The following is a 19251-nucleotide window of genomic DNA, read 5'->3' as shown; positions in this document are numbered from 1 at the left end:
CAGCACAGGGAACGATATTCAATATCTTGTGATAATCCATAATGGAAAAGAATATGAAAAAGAATATATGTGTATAACTGAGTCACTGTGCTGTACAGAAGAAATCAACACAACATTGTAAATCAAGTATACTTGAATAAAATTTTTTTTTTTAAAAAGTAAACTTTCAAGTTTCTGGTTTGAGCACACTGCTCAGTTAAGCTCTTTCCCTCTGGGTCGTCAAAGCAGTTTGGAAAAGCCAGCTGCCTACTTATCTCCGAGCAACTCAAAAGTCGCAAGTAGCACCTTTTCCTCCCTGTATGTCCGGTTCCAGACGCTCACCCGTGTCCACCTGATGGCACATACAAAAGCTAGCTGAGTGACTGCAGCAGCACCATCTCAAATTAAAATAATTGACCTTCTTACTCTTTTACGCTCATAACCGCCCTTTTCTAGAAGAGACTGACTCCTGAAAAAACAACATAGAATGCACTGAGTCTCACTCAGAACGACGTTAAGGGTCTCGTTAGGAGTCTCCGGCCCTTGCTCCCCGAGAACCACCTCTCCCAGCTCCTCACCTGAGGCACAGGACGGGGATCCTTGCCCGGGCGAAGCACAGTGACGCAGATCCACAAGACTCAGCGGAAAACGAGCGCCCTCCAATCGAATCTCCCGCGCTTCCTTCCGCCGGAAGTGACGCTATAGCCGTCCTTCCTCAGAGCCAATCAGAAGAAGGAGCCGCCGATGGTGGAGATTTAGCACAACAGCCTGTGAGCTTTTGCGGATGACCGTTTTTGTCAGACAGGGTTTGACGAAGGTTCTTTACCGACTGGGGGAGCACTAGTACAGTCTGTAAAGTTGGTTTTCGGGTAGCGTTGAGCCAGCTGGGCGTAGGGACCCCAGGAAGGGGTGGGGGTGGGCGGGAGCGCCCCTTGGACCGCGGTTCAGCGGGCTGACTGGAAGGAGAAGCGGACGTGGGTGCTGGGGGAGCCGCGAAGACAAAAGGGGCCTCTGCCGGCCAGGGATGGCACTGCCGGGGGGCGGGGGGAGGGGAAGGCGGGGCTTGAAGCGGTTGCGGGTTGCCGGAAGAAGAAAGGAGGCGTAACGTGGAAGAAGGGCCCTGGATCTAGTGGGATTCCCGGGCGACCTCCGTTGTCGGTGAGGGATGGCCTGTGTGGGCTACACGGAGGTTTGGGGTGACCCACCAACAGAGTACCATAGGAGGTGGTTAGGCTGACATCATGGAGGTGGGGTGCAAAGGAGCCACACTCAGCGGTCTGCGAAGCCAGTGCTCCACCGCCTCCTGAGTGACCCTAGTGCAAGTCCCAGCACCTCTCGAGTTTCCTCAGTTTCCTCAGCTATAAATGGGAATAACAATCATACAGGACCCACAAAATAGGTGGGATGGTTGAGTTAGATGAGATGGTGTGCCACGAAGCCTAGTGCTGTAGTGAACCATCAATATATTGTCATGGTACTGCCCACTGGGAAAAAAAGAAAAAGCACACAGTGAGAGTTGTGAGTTAACTTTTATTGGGGACAAAATGAGGACTAGAGCCCGAGAGACAGCATCTCAGATAGCTCTGTGGAGCTGCTCCAAAGAGGTAGGGGGGAAGGTCAGTGTTACATATGATTTTAGTGAAAGGGGGTATGCACAGTCAAGCACACATTTTGGCAGAGGCTAGCTGCTAGTCACAAGGAGCAGATGTCACCATTGATGATCTTAGTGCTTTTCTAGATATGAGAAGATGCAAGAATTTGGGCTCATAAAACCTCCTGAAACTATATCTGAAAGGCCTGACCTGCTAGTTTTTCCCAGAGCACAGAGTGCCTCATTCCTGATCACCCTGAACTCCTTTTAGGGTGTGTTGAAGGTCAAGGCTGCAGTGGCTAGTGACTTAATCCTTGTAGAGGCTGATGGCAAGTACCAATTTTTAGTTGGCTATACTATTATCGATATTATTACTATTATATGGAATTTGTGGAGGACAAGGCTGTGGCAATGGAATTAGAGTGCGACCGGAATAAAGGTGGACTCTAAAGAGGGGATGGTACAAGAGAGAAGTAAAATCTGGTGGCACCTTCTGGGACGGGGACGGGGACGGGGTCTGTATGGCTTGGGCGACCCGGGTTTGTGCGGAGTTGCTGAGGGGCGGGGTGTGGCTTTGGGTTTCCCCCGGGGAGGAGGAGCTTGTCTGCCGCGGGCGGAGCTGCGGGCGGGCCCGGCTCGGGCTGCGCGCATCTGCCAGTCTCCCTTTTACCCTCTCTGCAGCAGCCAGCCTGAGCCATGGGGCGTCGCTCCCTCCTGCTCCTGCTCCTGGCTTTCCTGACTCCTGGGGCCGCCACACCCGTACCGCCGGCCCTGAGGGCCCTCAGCAGCCTGCACTTGTCAACCAGCTTCAGATCCCGTCCCGCTGTTGCCATGAAGTACTCGATTCACTACATCCAACAGAAGGTAAGGGGGAAGGGGTTTGGGGTGGCGGAGCGGGTGGCGAGGACTGGCTTCGTGGTTCCCAGGCACCAGAGCTCACCTGAAATTTCGGACCCCTAATGCCTAGGACTTGTCTGAACTTTGGCTTACACTTTACAGATGGTGGCCCCAGGTCCCCAGTCTGTTTAAATTCTGTCCTCCCATTACCAATGATTTATTATCAGTTCTGGCTCTACACTCTCTTCTGTGATTGGCCACAGCAGTGACTCCAACGCCTTCTGCTTCCAGAGGCTACCCTAATGAAAACTCCTTTGGCCTCCCGCCAAATTCAAATTATTTAATCCCAACTCTGGCACCTACTTCAAGGTGACAGTCATCCTTTGTCCCAAAGCAGCCCCTAAATTCAAACTTCCAATATCTTATTAGATAATATCTAGTATTTATTCAACCTAAATTACCAGCCTGTTGTCTCATGTTCAGCTCAGAGTTGATTTTGTAGACCTTTTTAAATTTTTTTATTTTTTAAAAATAATTAATTATTTTATTTTTGGCTGTGTTGAGTCTTCGTTGCTGCATGCGGGCTCTCTCTAGTGATGGCGAGCGGGGGCTACTCTTTGTTGTGGTTCGCGGGCGTCTCATTTCGGTGGCTTCTCTTGTTGTGGAGCATGGGCTCTAGGTGCGCGGGCTTCAGTAGTTGTGGCACGTGGGCTCAGTAGTTGTGGCTCGCGGGCTCTAGAGCGCAGGCTCAGTAGCTGTGGCACACGGGCTTAGTTGCTTTGCGGCATGTGGGATCTTCGCGGACCGGGGCTCGAACCCGTGTCCCCTGTGTTGGCAGGCGGATTCTCAACCACTGCGCCACCAGGGAAGCCCCGTGTAGCCCTTTTATTTAGAGTTTTTAACCTTCCCTGTTCTCCGTGAAACTGAACATATATGTAGCTCACACTTGTAAAAGAAGTTGTAGGATTTTCTCAAGATTTGGGGAGGGGGGTGGGGGTGAGCATCTCTATAGTTCTGAAGCCTGAGTTTAGGGGTTTAAGGTAGGCATAATGCCTTTGTGCTTGGCTGAAGCATGAGGTAGGTATTCCCTGAGAAGCCTGGATGAAGAAGTACATCCTGTGTGAAATGACAGGATCCCTTACAGTTCTGTATTTCTGGGAGCCTGTGAAAAGATAGGCAAAGATTTGGGAAAGGTTGGGATTAGAAGTGCAAGAGTCTGAGGTTTGGCTTTAGGAGTCAAATAGACCAGGATTCCAATCTACTACCTCTGTGACCTTGGGAAGTTTCAAGTACTTCTCTGTGCCCAATTTCTAGATCTCCAGAGGATTTGGTGATGGTTAAATGACAGCAGATCACATGTCCCTAGCAGAGTATCTGGCCTCAAGTAGGCACTTATTAAACTCATGGTTACTGACCTATGAATTCTGAATAGGAATTTGAGATAGAGGGATGGTGTGAACTTATAGAATAATTTGTAAGAAATTGTTTTTAACCCAGAAATTTAGAAATTGTTTTTAACCCAGAAATTTAGAGATTATGAGGAAGAGAAAGCATTCTAGTTTTAGCAGGAGTACTAGGAAACAGGGGTCTTTTTCTTAGGCAACTCTCTAGGCTACAGTTTCCTCATTTGTAAATTGAGAGATCTGGACAAGGACCAGTGTGTTTCACATTTTACTGAGGAAAATTAAGGGCTCTTTATGGAGCTGTCTCAAAGGGATGGGGAATACCTAACTTGGAATCCAAGTTAGGGTACCCCAGAACTCCCTCTCTCCCTGACCTCTTTCAGCCTGAACTTTATGTTTTTATCTGTTTTATATACTGGGATATTGCAGAGTTCCATAATTAAAGTGAAATTGAAGGGGAACTATTGGAATGAAGATCTCTACAATCCTTTTAGGAATGATGAGAGAGAACTATCAGCAGAAAAGCGGGGTAGGGAATGAAAGGGTAGAAGAGACTGAATGATCTCTTAGGTCCTAATTTATATTCCTTCACTGTGGATTCCTTTCTTGACCACTTCACTCTTTAGATATATAAGTTGAGGCCAGTTCTTTTTCCATTTTTGGTGATTTATAAGATCTGGCCTTAGCCATGTTTTGCCCTCTGGTTTATATTTAGTTCATATTTTAGGACACAGATTCTACAAATGTTTTATTACCATGATAATTTTCTTTACATCAACTCCAATTGAGTTTTATTTCATTTTTTTGAGAAAAACTTTCACATATGTATTTGTTGCATAATAATGGTTTTATAGTAATTGCCAACTTTTCTGGACCATAGATTTTTAGTTGGGACTGAAAAGTATGTGTAAACTCAACTTTAATTTTTTTAGTTAGAGCACATGAAATACTTTTATGCCTTTTAATAATAAACAGTTATTATTATAACTAAGGTTTAGTTTTTTTATTTTTATTTTTTTTTGCGGTGTGCAGGCCTCTCACTGTTGTGGCCTCTCCCGTTGCGGAGCACAGGCTCCGGATGCGCAGGCTCAGTGGCCATGGCTCACGGGCCCAGCCGCTCTGCGGCATGTGGGAACTTCCCGGACCGGGGCATGAACCCGTGTCCCCTGCATTGGCAGGCGGACTCTCAACCCCTGCGCCACCAGGGAAGCCCCTAAGGTGTAGTTTTTATTCAAGGTTTAATTTTCATCAAACATTAAAATAATTTTATTTATCTGTGGTTATATCTGTCCAGCTGACCAAGCTATTCCCAGCTGTCCTTATATGCACATAAGCTCCATGAATGGTCTTGGTAAAAAAGCTGAACCCTCCTTCATAACTCTGATTACTTGCAGAATGAAGGGCCAAGTCCTTGGTATTGTTCCTCATTTCATAACCCCAGCTGGTCTTTCAGCTTCATATCCTGCCATAGGCCCCCGCCTCCCCGCGCCTTCCCTGTACACATATACTTTTAGCAACATAGAACATAGAATTGAAGTTGACTGTGTCAGAAATTGTGTCTGGAATACCATCCCTCTTCTCCGCTAGTTAAACTCATACCTCTATCCCAGCTGAAATGTCACCTCTTTTGTCTGAAATACCATCCGTCTTCTCTGCTAGTTAAACTCATACCTCTATCCCAGCTGAAATGTCAACTTTCTTGACTTTAGTTGGTCTTTTTTCACATGTACTATTTTGTATGTGTCTCCTCAGCTAGATAGCACTGTCCAGTACCCAGAAGAGCCCATAAAAATATAAAGTACAAAATAAATATTTGTTGAGGGAGTGAATGGATGACTATCCAATGAAAACCCAAACAAAGCAAAGTCTACCATTATTTAATTGACACAAATCATTTTTTGTTTATTTTTCTTTTTATCTTTTAATTCTGTTCTTTACCAATTATATTTTCTTTTCTTTCAGCGTCTTCAAATGTTGTTGATTTAGTAGGAATATTTGATATCTTTTATCCAAAATAACTGAATCAGGAGACCAGACAAAGGATAAGCACATCACTCGGGCACATCAAGGCTCTGGGTACATGTGTGATGCCAGTGTTGTAAAAGGCTCCTTGGGATGCATGGCTTGTGGTTATGAGGTTTCCCTGCTCTTCATTACCCTCCTACTCCCACCCGAGCCCCTCTGACTGGAATGTGAATCCTGAGGGCATTTTTCTATGTGATGTAGTGAGGAAGGAGAATGAGTCCTTTCAGGCTGTCATTTTCCTCACTGGTGAAAGTAGAAATCAGTGTTTACTGAATTAGTCAGGGTTCTCTAGAGAAACAGAATCAATAGGATGTGTCTGTGTGTGTGTGTGTGTGTGTGTGTGTGTGTGTGTGTGTTTATGTATATCTTTCTCCACAGAGAGAGATTGATTAATTTTAAGAACTTGGTTCATATGATTGGTGAGCCTTGTAAGTCCAAAATCTGCAGGGTTGGCCAGTGCGCTGGAGACCCAGGGAAGAGTTGCAGTTTGAATCCAAAGGCAGTCAATTTGCATAATTCCTTGCTCAGGAGAGGTCAGTCTTTTTTTTTTTTTTTTTTGGCGGTACGCGGGCCTCTCACTGTTGTGGCCTCTCCCGTTGCAGAGCACAGGCTCCGGACGCGCAGGCTCTGGACACGCAGGCTCAGCGGCCATGGCTCACGGGCCCAGCCGCTCCATGGCATGTGGGATCTTCCCGGACCGGGGCACAAACCCGTGTCCCCTGCATCGGCAGGCGGACTCTCAACCACTGTGCCACCAGGGAAGCCCCAGTCTTTTTTACTGTTTGGGCCTTCACCTGACTGGATGAGACCCACCCACGTTATGAAGGGTGAAGCTGCTATACTCGAAGTCCACTGATTTAAATGTTAATCCCATCCAAAAAACATCTTCACAGAAACATCTAAAATGTTTGACTATTTTGGACACCATGGCTCAGCTGAGTTGACATGTAAAATTCACCATTACATCTACCAAGGTTGTTGTGAGGGTTAAATATGGTAATTCAGGAAAGCACATGCATGGTGCCTGGAACATTAGGAAATTAAGGAACTTAATAGAGTAAATGCTGGTTCCTCCCCTGCTCTCTCTTAAAACCACACTCTCTGTAGTGCTATACCTTTCAGGTTGATCCAGATGCTGACAGTTGTGGTAATGTCTGTTCTAGAAACCTAGTGGTCAGTCATCTACACTCAACTATTCTTATTTAACTACTGAGCAGTGTTTATGTGAGAGCTCTGCATCTTGGCCCAGCATTGAACTCATGGCTGCTGACTCCTGCAGGGCCTTCCCACAGCTCCTTCCTTATCTACTGTGAGACCATCACAGTGGACTAAGCTATTTTGATTTATGTATGTCCCTTACAGTTCTACTTTCAATTCCTTTTCTGGGTTTCCCTTTCTTGTCATGGTGGCCCTGATGTCTAGTAAAATGGAGCTGTGTCAGGCCTCTTGGAAGGGCCTATTGCTTTTTCTCCTCCTCGTCCTCTTTTCATTTTTCCCTTCTTCTCTTTTTCTTATTGGTTCATCTGTTGATGGCCTTCCCCTGAGGCCTGGAGCATACCGTCACAAATATTATGTGAATTCTGAACTGATTTCTGTTTTCGCTCACAGAATCATTGTCAGAAGGGGTCATTGTAGTCCACCCCTTAGATATGATGAATTGACTGTGATCAGAATTATGGAGGGTTAAGAACTTGATAGAGCTTGAATACCATACAGGTTTGAGAATGAATTCTGTTTCTAACACTACCTGAGTAACTTCAGACAAGTTACTCTGAGCCTCCATTTTTATAATCAGCCAAATAGGGATAATTATACTACTCATCTCACAGACTTCTTGTGAAATGAGCTGATATGTGTAAAGTGCTTATCAGGCACAGTTTAGATCACTTGGTAAACACTCAATAAATGGTAAATGTTATTTTTATTTTATCTTGCAGTTTCTTAATATGGCTTTTAACTTACCTCCTCTCCACTCAGAATAAAATATTTAAGTCATTCCTTGTCATACCTAAAATAATTATTCTTGAAAATCTTTGTGAATTCTTTTCTGTTACATAAGTAGTACATATGTGTCTTTTTACCAGTGGGATATAATATAGTACACTTGTAAATAAGGCATAGAAATTAATTGTTTTCCTCACTTGAAATCATTTTCTTTCACATAAGACTGATATATAAAGAAAGTCATCTGAAGCTATTTCTATTTTTTTTCTATGCTATTTTGAGTTTTGGTAAATTGTGGAGGGGAAAATATATGATAATAAATGTATCCTTTTAGGTTTTTGCAAATACCATCTCTTCTTGATAATAATACTAAATCTAACCTGTCTTTCTGATAGAAGAGTTTTGAATATTTTATCAGTTAATGCTAAAATGTAATTTCAGCAAAAATTTTAGATTTTGTACTGTCATGTTTGTATCCATTCAGCATACAGGGACTTTGTGCTTTAGCCACATAAAACACATTTTCAAAATTTGAGTGCTAGTATCAGCCCTGCCACTAACTTGTGTTAATATTGATACCTTGGGCAAATTGCTTCGCTCTAGATCTCAGTGTACTAATATGTAAGATAAGAAGATTAGATCTGCTGATCTCTGATGCATCTGTAATTCTGTTCACAACTGCCTCCTGTCTATAGGGCATTATATCAGGAGCTGTGGAGATGTAAGCACAAGTTCTATTTTTTGCCCTACCCATTAATTGCCTTCGGTAAATCAGACCTAAACAATTTTTCCATGTCAACTTTGAATAAGTTACAGACTCAAATCATGTAAAATGTTTTTTAAATTAAAAATTAGCTCTCCCACTGATACCATATTTATAACATAGAACATTGTATTTATGTTTATGATTTTAAAGTTTGCTTGGTTGAAGGTGGATTGGAGAAGAAAGAAGAATCAGAGGTAAGAAGAATAACTGATGATATGTGTTATTTGTTTTCCTTCCCAGTGCCTTGCATGGTACCCTCTACATAGTATTTCTTAATAAAGATTTTTTGAATAGAAAAAATTGACTATAAATTAAAATGAATATGGAGTAAGGGGGGAGAGTAAATTGAAATATGCAGTGCATAAGTGTCTAATGCATTAATAATAATAATAATCTGCTACCATTTATTGAAATATTTATATGCTCTAGATACTGTGCTAAATACTTAATAGACATTCACTTATTTAATCCCTATAGCCATCCTACAAGGTAGATGCTATTATTGTCCAGCTTTATAGGTGAGAGAACTATCATACAGAGAGGTTAAGTTACATGTTCAAGGTAAACCACTTATCTGTACCATTTTGTTTTTCTAAAAATAAACTCATGAGTTCTAAAATGAATGTCATTACCCTGCTTGTTGTAGTAAGCAGGATAGGCTAGGTTGTGCTGCAGTAACAAAACTCCAAAATTTCAGTGATTTAACCCAATAGAAATTTGTGGCTCACAGTGTATTTCCATTCAGGTGAGCAGAGGGTTCTGCTCATTACATTCACTTAGAGACTGAGGGTCTGATAGAGGCTTCCTCTCAATTTATGCTTTCACGATCAATGTAGCAGTGGAGAAAGAACATAGAAGGCTTCTGCTAGCATGTAAATGCTCCAGCCTGGAAATGATAGGTCACTTCCTTTCATAAGTCATTGGCCAGAACAGGTTACATTGCTTTCTCTAACCACAGGGTGGGGAGACAAAAAGTATTGACTCTGGAGTGCCTAGGAGAGAAGGCATTAAAGACTGCCATACTTAATCAGTCACTTACTCACCTACCCATCCACTTACTCAATGTTTATCTAATTCCTTTTATATTTCAAGCACCAGGCTAGGTCCTGGGGAGGCAGAGATGATTACATCCTGGAGGACTTCACGTTACATTTTTTGACCATTCCAATAGCACATACTTAAGTTGTATCTGAAAAATATGGAAAAGCACTAATAAATTTGTAACGTCTTGGCATTTATTTGATGTTACAGAAAAACCCGAACGAACATTTTGGCCAACCCAATATATGGCTGCAGCTCACAGATTGCTTCAAAAAATAGCCCTAAAGTGAGGCTGGTCTACTTAGTATTTTCTTGCTCAGCTTACCATCATCATATATATGTACATATACACATATATGTACACATTGAAGCACATAATAAAAAAGGGAATTAATTTATTCATATTGTCATTCAGTAATTAAAAATAATTGTTTTGGGGCTTCCCTGGTGGCGCAGTAGTTGAGAGTCCGCCTGCCGATTCAGGGGACACGGGTTCGTGCCCCGGTCCGGGAAGATCCCACATGCCATGGAGCAGCTGGGCCCGTGAGCCATGGTAGCTGAGCCTGTGCGTCCGGAGCCTGTGCTCCGCAACGGGAGAGGCCACAGCAGTGAGAGGCCCGCGTACCGCAAAAAAAAAAAATAATAATTGTTTTGCTTTTTTTTTTTAATAAAACAAACAATATATAGATTTATACAAAAAATCTTACTCGTGCTTTGTAGGTATTAGATAATTGTCCATCAAAACAGGAAAATTCTGCATTGATAATATATATTTTATTGGGGAATATATAAAAATCTTTTTTTCTTCTAGTTCACAATTTAAGAAAAGTCCTAGTTATTGTTTATGAGCAGCGAACAATGAAATTTATCGATTATCTAATCTGGGCCAGATATTATGCTAAAATCTTTTACATACTGGTTAATTATTACAATCACTTTTAAAAATAGATGGCTTCATTGAGGTTCATATAGGCTAAATGTCTCGATCAAGCTATTAAGGGAGAATATTGTGAGTTATATTTTAATCTGTTACTTCCAAGATCTATGACCTTTCATTCAGTTGACACCATGATGCCTCTATGTTGTAAGCAGTAGTAACAAAACTCACATCTCTGTATCTATTTATATTCCACATTCAGTCTTTACAACAATCCTGTGAGGTAGATATCATCCTCATTTTTAGATGTGAAACTACCAAGGTTCAAAAAGATCAAAGAAGGAAACATCCAAAATATCCTACTTGTAAATCTACTGGTTTTTCACTGTAAATATATCATTGTAAGTGATTTGTGGTGTATCCATTAAATGGAATATTATTACCTGTTAAAAATGATGGTCTTGAAGTATATCTGATGATGTGGAAAAATAGTCATGAATTAATGATGTGAAAAAAACAAAATGGAAAACTGAATGTACAATGTATTTCCAGATTCATTTACTCAATTTTTTTTAAGTGCCTACTATGTGCCAGGCACTATTCTAGGCAGTGGGGAAAGAGCATTAAAAGCATTGGGAAGAGCAAGTACAAAAACCATGAGGTAGGTGTGTGCCTGATGGGAAAAACTGCAAGGAGGCCAGTATGGCTGGAGGGATGTGCCCAAGGGAGAGAGTAGTAGGGGATGAGGACAGTGAGGAGGAGAGAGAATGTACATACTCCTCTAGTAGAGAAGGAAGGCAAATGAACTAGGGAAATAGAGTTTGACTGCAGGGCCGTTGTGAAGTCTCATGCAAGTTAGTAAGACCACATGACATGGCTGTATGTTTCTATAGCTACATTTAGTTTCTTGGGTATGGGTGTGGGGTTGGTGGAGAATTCTTTTCAACTAGGATTTTGCCCTTTTGCCAAATGAGTAAAACAAAATGAGAGAGAGACATGGAAGCTGAGGGGTGTATCCAAAGGAGTTATGGACCACAGAATTTAAGCCAAGTAGGGAGGTGAGTGAGGATGGGGTGAGGGACAGTGAAAAGGTGGATAATGTGAGGTTGAAGGATTTGGAGAATCATAGTAGAAGAGGGAATGAGCTGGAAAGATAGAGGAAGTAGAATGCTTAAAATTGAGGGTGTGGCAGGATTACAGTTACTGGGAGTGACAAGGTCTAGGGTTTGACCATGGGTTAGTGACCAAGGTAGGTGAAGGACAAGGTCCTTGGAGGAGAGGAGCAAAAGGAACTAAAGGGCCAAGATACTGAAGTCACTAAGAGTTTTTTTTTTTTTTTTAGTAAGTATTTATTTATTTATTTATTTATTTTTGGCTGTGTTGGGTCTTCATTTCTGTGCGAGGGCCTTCTCTAGTTGTGGCAAGCATGGGCTACTCTTCATCACGGTGCACGGGCCTCTCACTATCACTGCCTCTCTCATTGCGGAGCACAGGCTCCAGACACGCAGGCTCAGTAGTTGTGGCTCACGGGCCCAGTTGCTCCGCGGCATGTGGGATCTTCCCAGACCAGGGCTCGAACCCGTGTCTCCTGCATTGGCAGGCAGATTCTCAACCACTGCACCACCAGGGAATCCCATCACTAAGAGTTTTGAAAGGAGTTACGTTGGAGCGACAGTGAACAAGGAGCTAAAATCTTCAAGGCATGAAGGGAAGTGAACCAGGGGTCAGTAGATGATTGTAGTGAGAAGGGTAGTGGGCTGTTATAGTTTGATGACATAATATTTAAAGGTAGCGAATTGGGGAAGACGGAGGAAGAATTAGGAACAATGGAAATACCTATTCCACCTCCAGACCCAGTGGTGGGAGAGGTTTGAGAGAAAAATCAACTACCAATTGAGAGGGTCAGATATGTTTAACAATATGTTTATAGCTGCACAGAGAAAGAGTAGAAGAAAATATACTAAAATAGTAACAATGGTGGAAAGATGTGTGATGTTTCATTTTATTCTTTATACTTTTCTGTATTTTTCACATTATCTGTGATGAATCTGCATTGTTTTATAATCCATTTAAAAAGAGTATTATTAAAAAAAAAAAAGCAGTTGCCCTGTACTGGCTCACACAGGCAGTATGTGGCAGTGTCAGAACCTGGGCCTCAGGACTCCAGACTGCACTACCCAGCACCACATCTCTGGGTAAACGCTCAGACTACTCTTGTTTCTCTTTCGTTGCCTGGCTATGGCTGCTTTGCCATTTTTTCCTTGAATATTTTACATCCTTATCTTCCATACACAGCTGAAACAAGGATGAAGAACTCATTTGAGTGGAGATAGAGGAAAAAAAGAACAATGGCCCTTTATAACCCCATTTCAACCTAAGGTTTTACTGAAAGGAAGGGGAGAAGAGGGTGACAGGAAAGAAGAAAGGTTTCCAGAGGAATTGTACATGTTTCAAACAGACGGGGGGGAATTCAGGCCACCTAAGTAGAACCAAGGCATATATTTTCCCTAAGTCTCCAACCCCTCCTATCTGTGCTTTTCACAGATAGGAGCCCATGGTTCCTCTCATGGCTGCTTTGCAGATCATTCCCAAATCCATAATTGTAGATCGATCTGTCTCTGTCTCACTTTTGGCATATTTCTCTAAGAATAATCATAATAGTAATAATCGAAAATATTTATTGGGCTCTTACTATGTACAAGGCAGTGTTCTAAACACTTTACATATATTAGCTAATTAATTCTCACAGTGACCTCACGAGGTCTCGGTACTGCTATCCCCAATTTATAGATGGAGAAACTGAGGCACCAACTGCGTTTTAATTACTACCTCATCTGCCTCCTTATATTTCTACTTGGATCTGTAGTTCTAACTCAAAACCAGACTTACCTGGTTAAGTGGTGACTTTCTCCTGGTGGCGCTATTATCATTTTAAAAAAATTATTGAGGGCTACATATATGCCAGGCATGGTTCTTGGGACAATAGTTGGACTGCTCGTGTGGAGCTTATTTTCTGGTTAGGAAGTAGATAGTAAGCAAATAAACATTAAATAAATAAGATAATTATAGATTGTAATGATTGCCTTGAAGGAAATAAGCAAGGTGATATGTATGTGTAAATATGGGGTACAGCGGATGGGAAAGGCTTATCTCAGGAAGGTTTCCCTGAGGAAGGGACACTGGATCAGAGAGGGAGCAGAAAGTATAAAGTCCCTAAAGCTTGAAACGTCAGGTATTTTTGGCTCTTCTTTCTCCCATATTCTTTATAACAACAAGTTACGTTGATTCTATTCTCAGAGTATATCTGTTATTTTCACTTGTATGGCCGTCATGCTTTGTTGCAGCTTCTATTACTGCCTTCTTGGACTGGAAGAGTCTCTTAACTGGCCTTCCTTGCAACCTACAGTTCCCCCTCCACTGCAGTCCCCATGGGCCACATTAATCACCTCCCCTCCAGTCAAACCACTCTTCCGCTCAGGACCTGCAATGATTCCTGATTGTTTGCTTTATTAAGAACAAAATCCTGTATGTTTGAGGCCTTCCACCCTTTGGCTGCAACCCACCTTTCCAGTTTGCTAATCTGTTCTCCACACATGCCCATTTCTTTCCTGTTTCTATGCTTTAATCCACATTGTCCCTTTGCCTGGAATGCCTCTTCTCTGGCCCTTCCCTCCTTTATCAACCCCTTGCATTTTTTAAGCCCCATCTCAGACACTGCCTCCTCCAGGAGCCATTTCTTAATCGCCCAGAAAGTGTGTGATTGGTCAGATCTTTCTTTGTACTTCTCTCATGGCATGTGTCTTACTCTAGCCTTGTGTTAAAACCTTTTGTTCCCTTTTTAAAGCAGGAAGCCTGTCTTGAAGGATCCATACCCCTCCACAGCATACAGCACGCTCTTTTACTTAGAGTGTCATCTGCACAAACGTTTTTTGAATCTATATCTTCCCCCTTCCCTTTTTCTGCTTCTCTGCACATTGCAGTAAGGAAGGGGTGTGTATGTATAGGGAAGGAAAGAGTGTGGAAACTTGATTCTCAACTGTCTAAAAGGCTTTGGGGGAAGAAGGTAGGAAGCCAGGCAAATAAAAACAGGCTTACTTGTTCTCATCCTCTTATTTGGATGATCTGGAAGCTGGTTGTCTGTACTGACCCTTCTCCCAAAGTATCTACATAGAAGGAGTCGTGGGAGGGAGTGCCGCAGCCCCTGTTTTTTCTGCTTTGTGTGAGGATGTGGGCTAGGGGAAGGGTGAAGAATGAATGTATCAGGAACAATATCTCCTTAAAAGCTGCTTCTGTGGTGGCTGTGTACTGCCTTTGTTTATTAGAGAGCTAAAGTAAAGGGAGTACTTTTTATGGTTTTGGCTTTTCATTTGTAAACAGAGGCTAATTAACTATGTGTATTTGTAAATCCTTGCTGTCTATTGTGTATGAATCAGTTAGTTCCAAGTTGCCCTTCAGTGCTGTGACTGGAGAGAAGCAGCTGACCTGTCTCTGTCAGGCTCATGATCTCTTTCTTGCTGCTTGTATTGTGAGGACTGCCCACGTGGGGTTAAGATAAGGCAGATTTATTAAAGTCAGATTTCTTTAGGAAGTTTTCCCAGAGCAGCCCTGCAGTTTGGTTATATGATACAATTTATATGTGTGAAAGTATAACTATTACAGAAGTTATGATAGCTAACATTTATAGAGTAAAGCAGCACAGTTATATATTCATTCAACAAATATTTATTGAACTCTCCCTATGTGCCATATACTGTGTCAATAGCTAGGGATAAGGGGAAAACAAAAACGTACATCATGAAGCTTACAGTTTAGTGGGAAAGAAGATAGTGACAAGTAATTACAAGTGTGATGTGTGTTTTAAGGAAGTAGTTTGCTGCGGAATCTACGGTACGGTCCTAAGTCTTGCGTATTAGGGTTTAGTGGGAAAGAAGATAGTGACAAGTAATTACAAGTGTGATGTGTGTTTTAAGGAAGTAGTTTGCTGCGGAATCTACGGTACGGTCCTAAGTCTTGCGTATTAGTAATGGTGTTAAAGCAGAGACAAGAAGCTGAGTAGGAGTTGGCAAGGAGAAGGGAGGTGATGGAGATTTCTGTCCAGGTAGAGGATGTATCATGTACAACATACTAATTTAGGAAAGAGTAGGAGGAATTGAAAGGAGGTCAGTAAGACTGGGACAGGGGGCAGAGATGATGAGGCAGGAGGTGGGCGATCAACACTGTGAAGTCAGTGTTGTCACTATTTCCACTTACACACTCATGATGTGGGTATTCCTTCTTTGAAGCTTTCATTGACTTTAAGAACATAACTTGGTGTTGAGTTGGTGCTGGGACAGAGCACTGCTCTGTTCACCATAGTACGACATGTTCACCTTGTGACAGGTACTGCATATGTGCTCTTCATATAATTATCTTAAACCCTGCATGAAGGTACTACATCTCTTTTACAGAGGAATAGAGGGCTCAGAGATGAAGTAATTTTATTCATGATCACATAGCTGATAAATGATAACACCAGGATTTAAACTGAGCTTTTGTGTCATCAGAACCCATACTCCATGTTGCCTCTGTAATAGCTGTATTTCTGGAATAGATAGAAGATTTCGTAATTTATGGTCTGATTTAGAGATAGTTGTGGAAGTCATATTATATTAAGGAAATCCAGATTACACATTAATAAAGTTGAGGAATAAGAGGAGTTTCAATTCTCTTTTTAACAGCAAGTTGGGTGATTTTGGAGAGTAAAAAGAAACATAACAGAGTTTTTAACAATACAGAGCTTTCTTCTGGCTTTGGTTTTCTGTTATGGAAAGAAGAATTTAAATGAATGGGATTATAGGATTATATGGTAGCTCTAACTATCATATGATCCTGCATTCCCATTCCTAGGCGTATACACAAAGAAAACCATAATTCAAAAAGATACATACACCCCAGTGTTCATTGCAGCACTATTTACAATGGCCAGATATGGAAGCACCCTAAATGTCCATCGACAGAGGAATGGTTAAATATGTGGTATATATATACAATGGAATATTACTCAACCATAAAAAAGAATGAAATAATGTCATTTGCAGCAAGATGGATGGACCTAGAGATTGTCATACTGAGTGAAGTAAGTCAGAGAGAGAAAAACAAATACCATATGATATTGCTTATATGTGAAATCTAAAAAAAATGTTACAAATGAACCTATTTACAAAACAGAAATAGAGTCACAGATGTAGAAAAAAAACTTATGGTTACCGGGGGGGAAGAGGGGGCAGGGATAAATTGGAAGATTGGGATCGACATATATGACTACTATATATAAAATAGATAACTAATAAGGACCTACTGTATAACACAGGGAACTCTTCTCAATACTCTGTAATGACCTACATGGGAAAAGAATTTTAAAAGGAGTGGATATATGTGTATGTATAACTGATTTACTTTGCTGTACAGCAGAAACTAACACAACGTTGTAAGTCAACTCTACTCCAATAAAAGTTAATTTAAAAAAATGAATGGGAACTACGTTAGTAGCAGAAGGGGACTATGACACCTGAGACAAAATGTACTATGAAATATTTTTGGGTGGCTCTGTACATTCTAGAGTAAAGGATGTTAAGAGACCTCCATTGATGATCACAAAAAGGCATTCTCCATGGGGAATAAAGTAATGAGGTCACTACTGTGGAACTTTGTCCCCTTAAGCTTGGTGCTTAATACAGTTTACCATAAATACATTAGCGAATCCTCCATTTTAAGCTTTCCCAGCAGTCCATGTACAAAATTTGGCTTGGAATAAGTTAATAAGAATTCATATAAAGGTCCCTAATCTATGCTGCATGGACTAGTCCCTGCCATATCTTCATCTTCCACTCCACTTGCAGAGGGCCTTGCATGTTCCCCCTCCTACCCAGTAACTCCAAAGGACAGAGGTCACTGTTTGGCACTCTGTTTTTGAAAGTCTCCCAGTCTCTGGGTTAGGGAGTCAAGTCCAGTTAACTCTACCCATGTATTTTGTTTTCTTTAGAAGTCTGGATATTGGTCTCATCTTTAAACACACTGTTTAGAATAATAGTACTAGGCTCCTGTTTATTTAATAAAGTGTTATTGTTTTAAAGAATATTAGACTGAAAATTTAAGCTAATCTCTTTAACCAGTTTTATGAGAAGGCCGGTTATTTGAACCATTGTTTTGCCACCTAAGAGGAAATAAGTAGTTCCTTGAGATGTGGATTTATAATCTTCAGCATATGAAGTGATGAAGGGGATATCACAGATTATTTTAAATTTCTTTATAAATAAGATATCCAAAGCCACCGTGTTTCATTGCTGCAGTATGTACCTTTCCTCAGAGCTACGTAGTTTATACAGCAATGAATGTGTACCAAAAATATATTGCACTGTCCTAGCACTGGTAAGTGGGCAGAAAGTCAAAAGCAAAAGCATATCCCATACTAGACCACAACATATTTGGTGTGTGAGATGCTCTCACTGTCACCAAGTCATTACCTAAGAGAGCTGAAAAAAAATTTATTTAAAATTTTACTTTGCAAGGTTATGGCTTTTTAAGTGAACACTCAGAACAAATTGCTGAGGTTTCATATATTAATTTCTTCCTTCTAAGTGGCAATATTAAATACATAATATAAATTGTGTATGTTCGTGTGTGTTTTTGGAAGTCGTTTCAGACTTGGGAGGTGCATGCTAATAATACACTGCAAAATATATTAATAATACACCAAGCTCTCACTTCCTGCCAGCCCTTGCTGGGCACTTGCATGAATGTATTATCCAAGTTAATCATCACAAGACACATCTGGGATAGGTATCATTATTATTATTTTTTTTTATTTTACGGATAAGAAAACAAACCCAAAGACATGAAGTACCTTGTTCAAGTTCAGATAGCTCTAATAGATAGCAGATTTGGCACTCAAACTCAAATCTGTCTTCAAATTCCCATCTCTTTCCACTACATCACAGAACATTTGTGGTTTTCAGGAGGAAAACAAAAAACAAAGTGTTTGAAAGATGCCCTTGGTACTGGTTAGATTTTATTAGTGTAAAAGCACGTGTGTGTTTTGTGTGTGTGTGTGTGTATTTAAGCCTTGACACACTTTGGCATTTTTGATAAGTTTTGCTGATAGCATATGACTAGCATGTTTGGCCAGCATCATTGTGATTTAATAACCTAATTTAAACAAGGAACTGCAACCCAAACAATGGCTGATTCATCAGATAGGAAAGTGAGGAAGTACTTGTTATCATTTGTCAGTTAATTTTTATTTTTATGCAGTTTGAACCATGGGTCACACTGCAGACACTGTGCTTTAAAACTGTCGGAAACCTCTGTCACTTCCTGAGCGCTGATGGCCTCTTCCTTTGAGGGAGCCGCTCATACAACAATTTTGGAAAGCAGTGATGATGACTTCCTTCTCCTTGGCGTCGGATGCTTCCTTTCTCTTGAACAATTGGCTTTAAATGACCATGACTGGTGCAGCCAGTGCAGACCAAAACAGGCTTTTTGTTTGCCTTTTTATATAGTCTAGACTATATAAATATCTAGAAAATGACCACACTTTAAAAGAGAAGGGAATTCATATTTACCGAGCATCTCTCCATGATCTCCTCAAAGGCAACAATCTTGGGTTTCACTCATCTGTGGTTCTGGGAGGCCACAGCACCAAGCTCTGTATATGTGGAACTGAGCTGATGGAATGACACTGCGTATTATGTCCTGTTTTATTGCAGACATTAAATGCAAATATCTGACCTTAGGCAAGGTATAGAAGAGC

General features: G+C 41.3%; 2 protein-coding genes across 19 annotated transcripts in view; one reads left to right on the top strand and one right to left on the bottom strand.

Moving 5' to 3' along the window:
- Positions 1–912, bottom strand: part of DDIAS (DNA damage induced apoptosis suppressor) — a 35306-nt gene extending 34394 nt beyond the window's left edge. For 5 of the 11 annotated variants that reach the window (XR_010946216.1, XM_067750508.1, XM_067750504.1 and 2 more), the window contains exon 1: positions 558–912. The gene's annotated coding sequence lies outside the window, so the exon portion shown is untranslated. Of the gene's footprint in view, positions 1–285 lie in introns of all 11 variants that reach the window. The other 6 variants (XM_067750507.1, XM_067750512.1, XM_067750506.1 and 3 more) reach the window with 4 other exon arrangements.
- PRCP (prolylcarboxypeptidase) overlaps positions 682–19251 on the top strand; it is a 72963-nt gene continuing 54393 nt past the window's right edge. For 2 of the 8 annotated variants that reach the window (XM_067750522.1, XM_067750520.1), the window contains exons 1-2: positions 682–749; positions 2255–2434. In XM_067750522.1, the coding sequence (XP_067606623.1) occupies positions 2267–2434 (168 nt within the window). In that variant the 5' untranslated portion in view covers positions 682–749; positions 2255–2266. Of the gene's footprint in view, positions 797–1029; positions 1138–1841; positions 1904–2076; positions 2435–8695; positions 8740–19251 lie in introns of those variants that run through there. The other 6 variants (XM_067750519.1, XM_067750515.1, XM_067750516.1 and 3 more) reach the window with 6 other exon arrangements.

The sequence above is a fragment of the Pseudorca crassidens genome, chromosome 9, assembly GCF_039906515.1.
Source record: "Pseudorca crassidens isolate mPseCra1 chromosome 9, mPseCra1.hap1, whole genome shotgun sequence".
Lineage (NCBI taxonomy): Eukaryota > Metazoa > Chordata > Mammalia > Artiodactyla > Delphinidae > Pseudorca > Pseudorca crassidens.
Note: the sequence above shows the minus strand (reverse complement) of the source record. Positions and strands in the feature narration are given on the sequence as shown.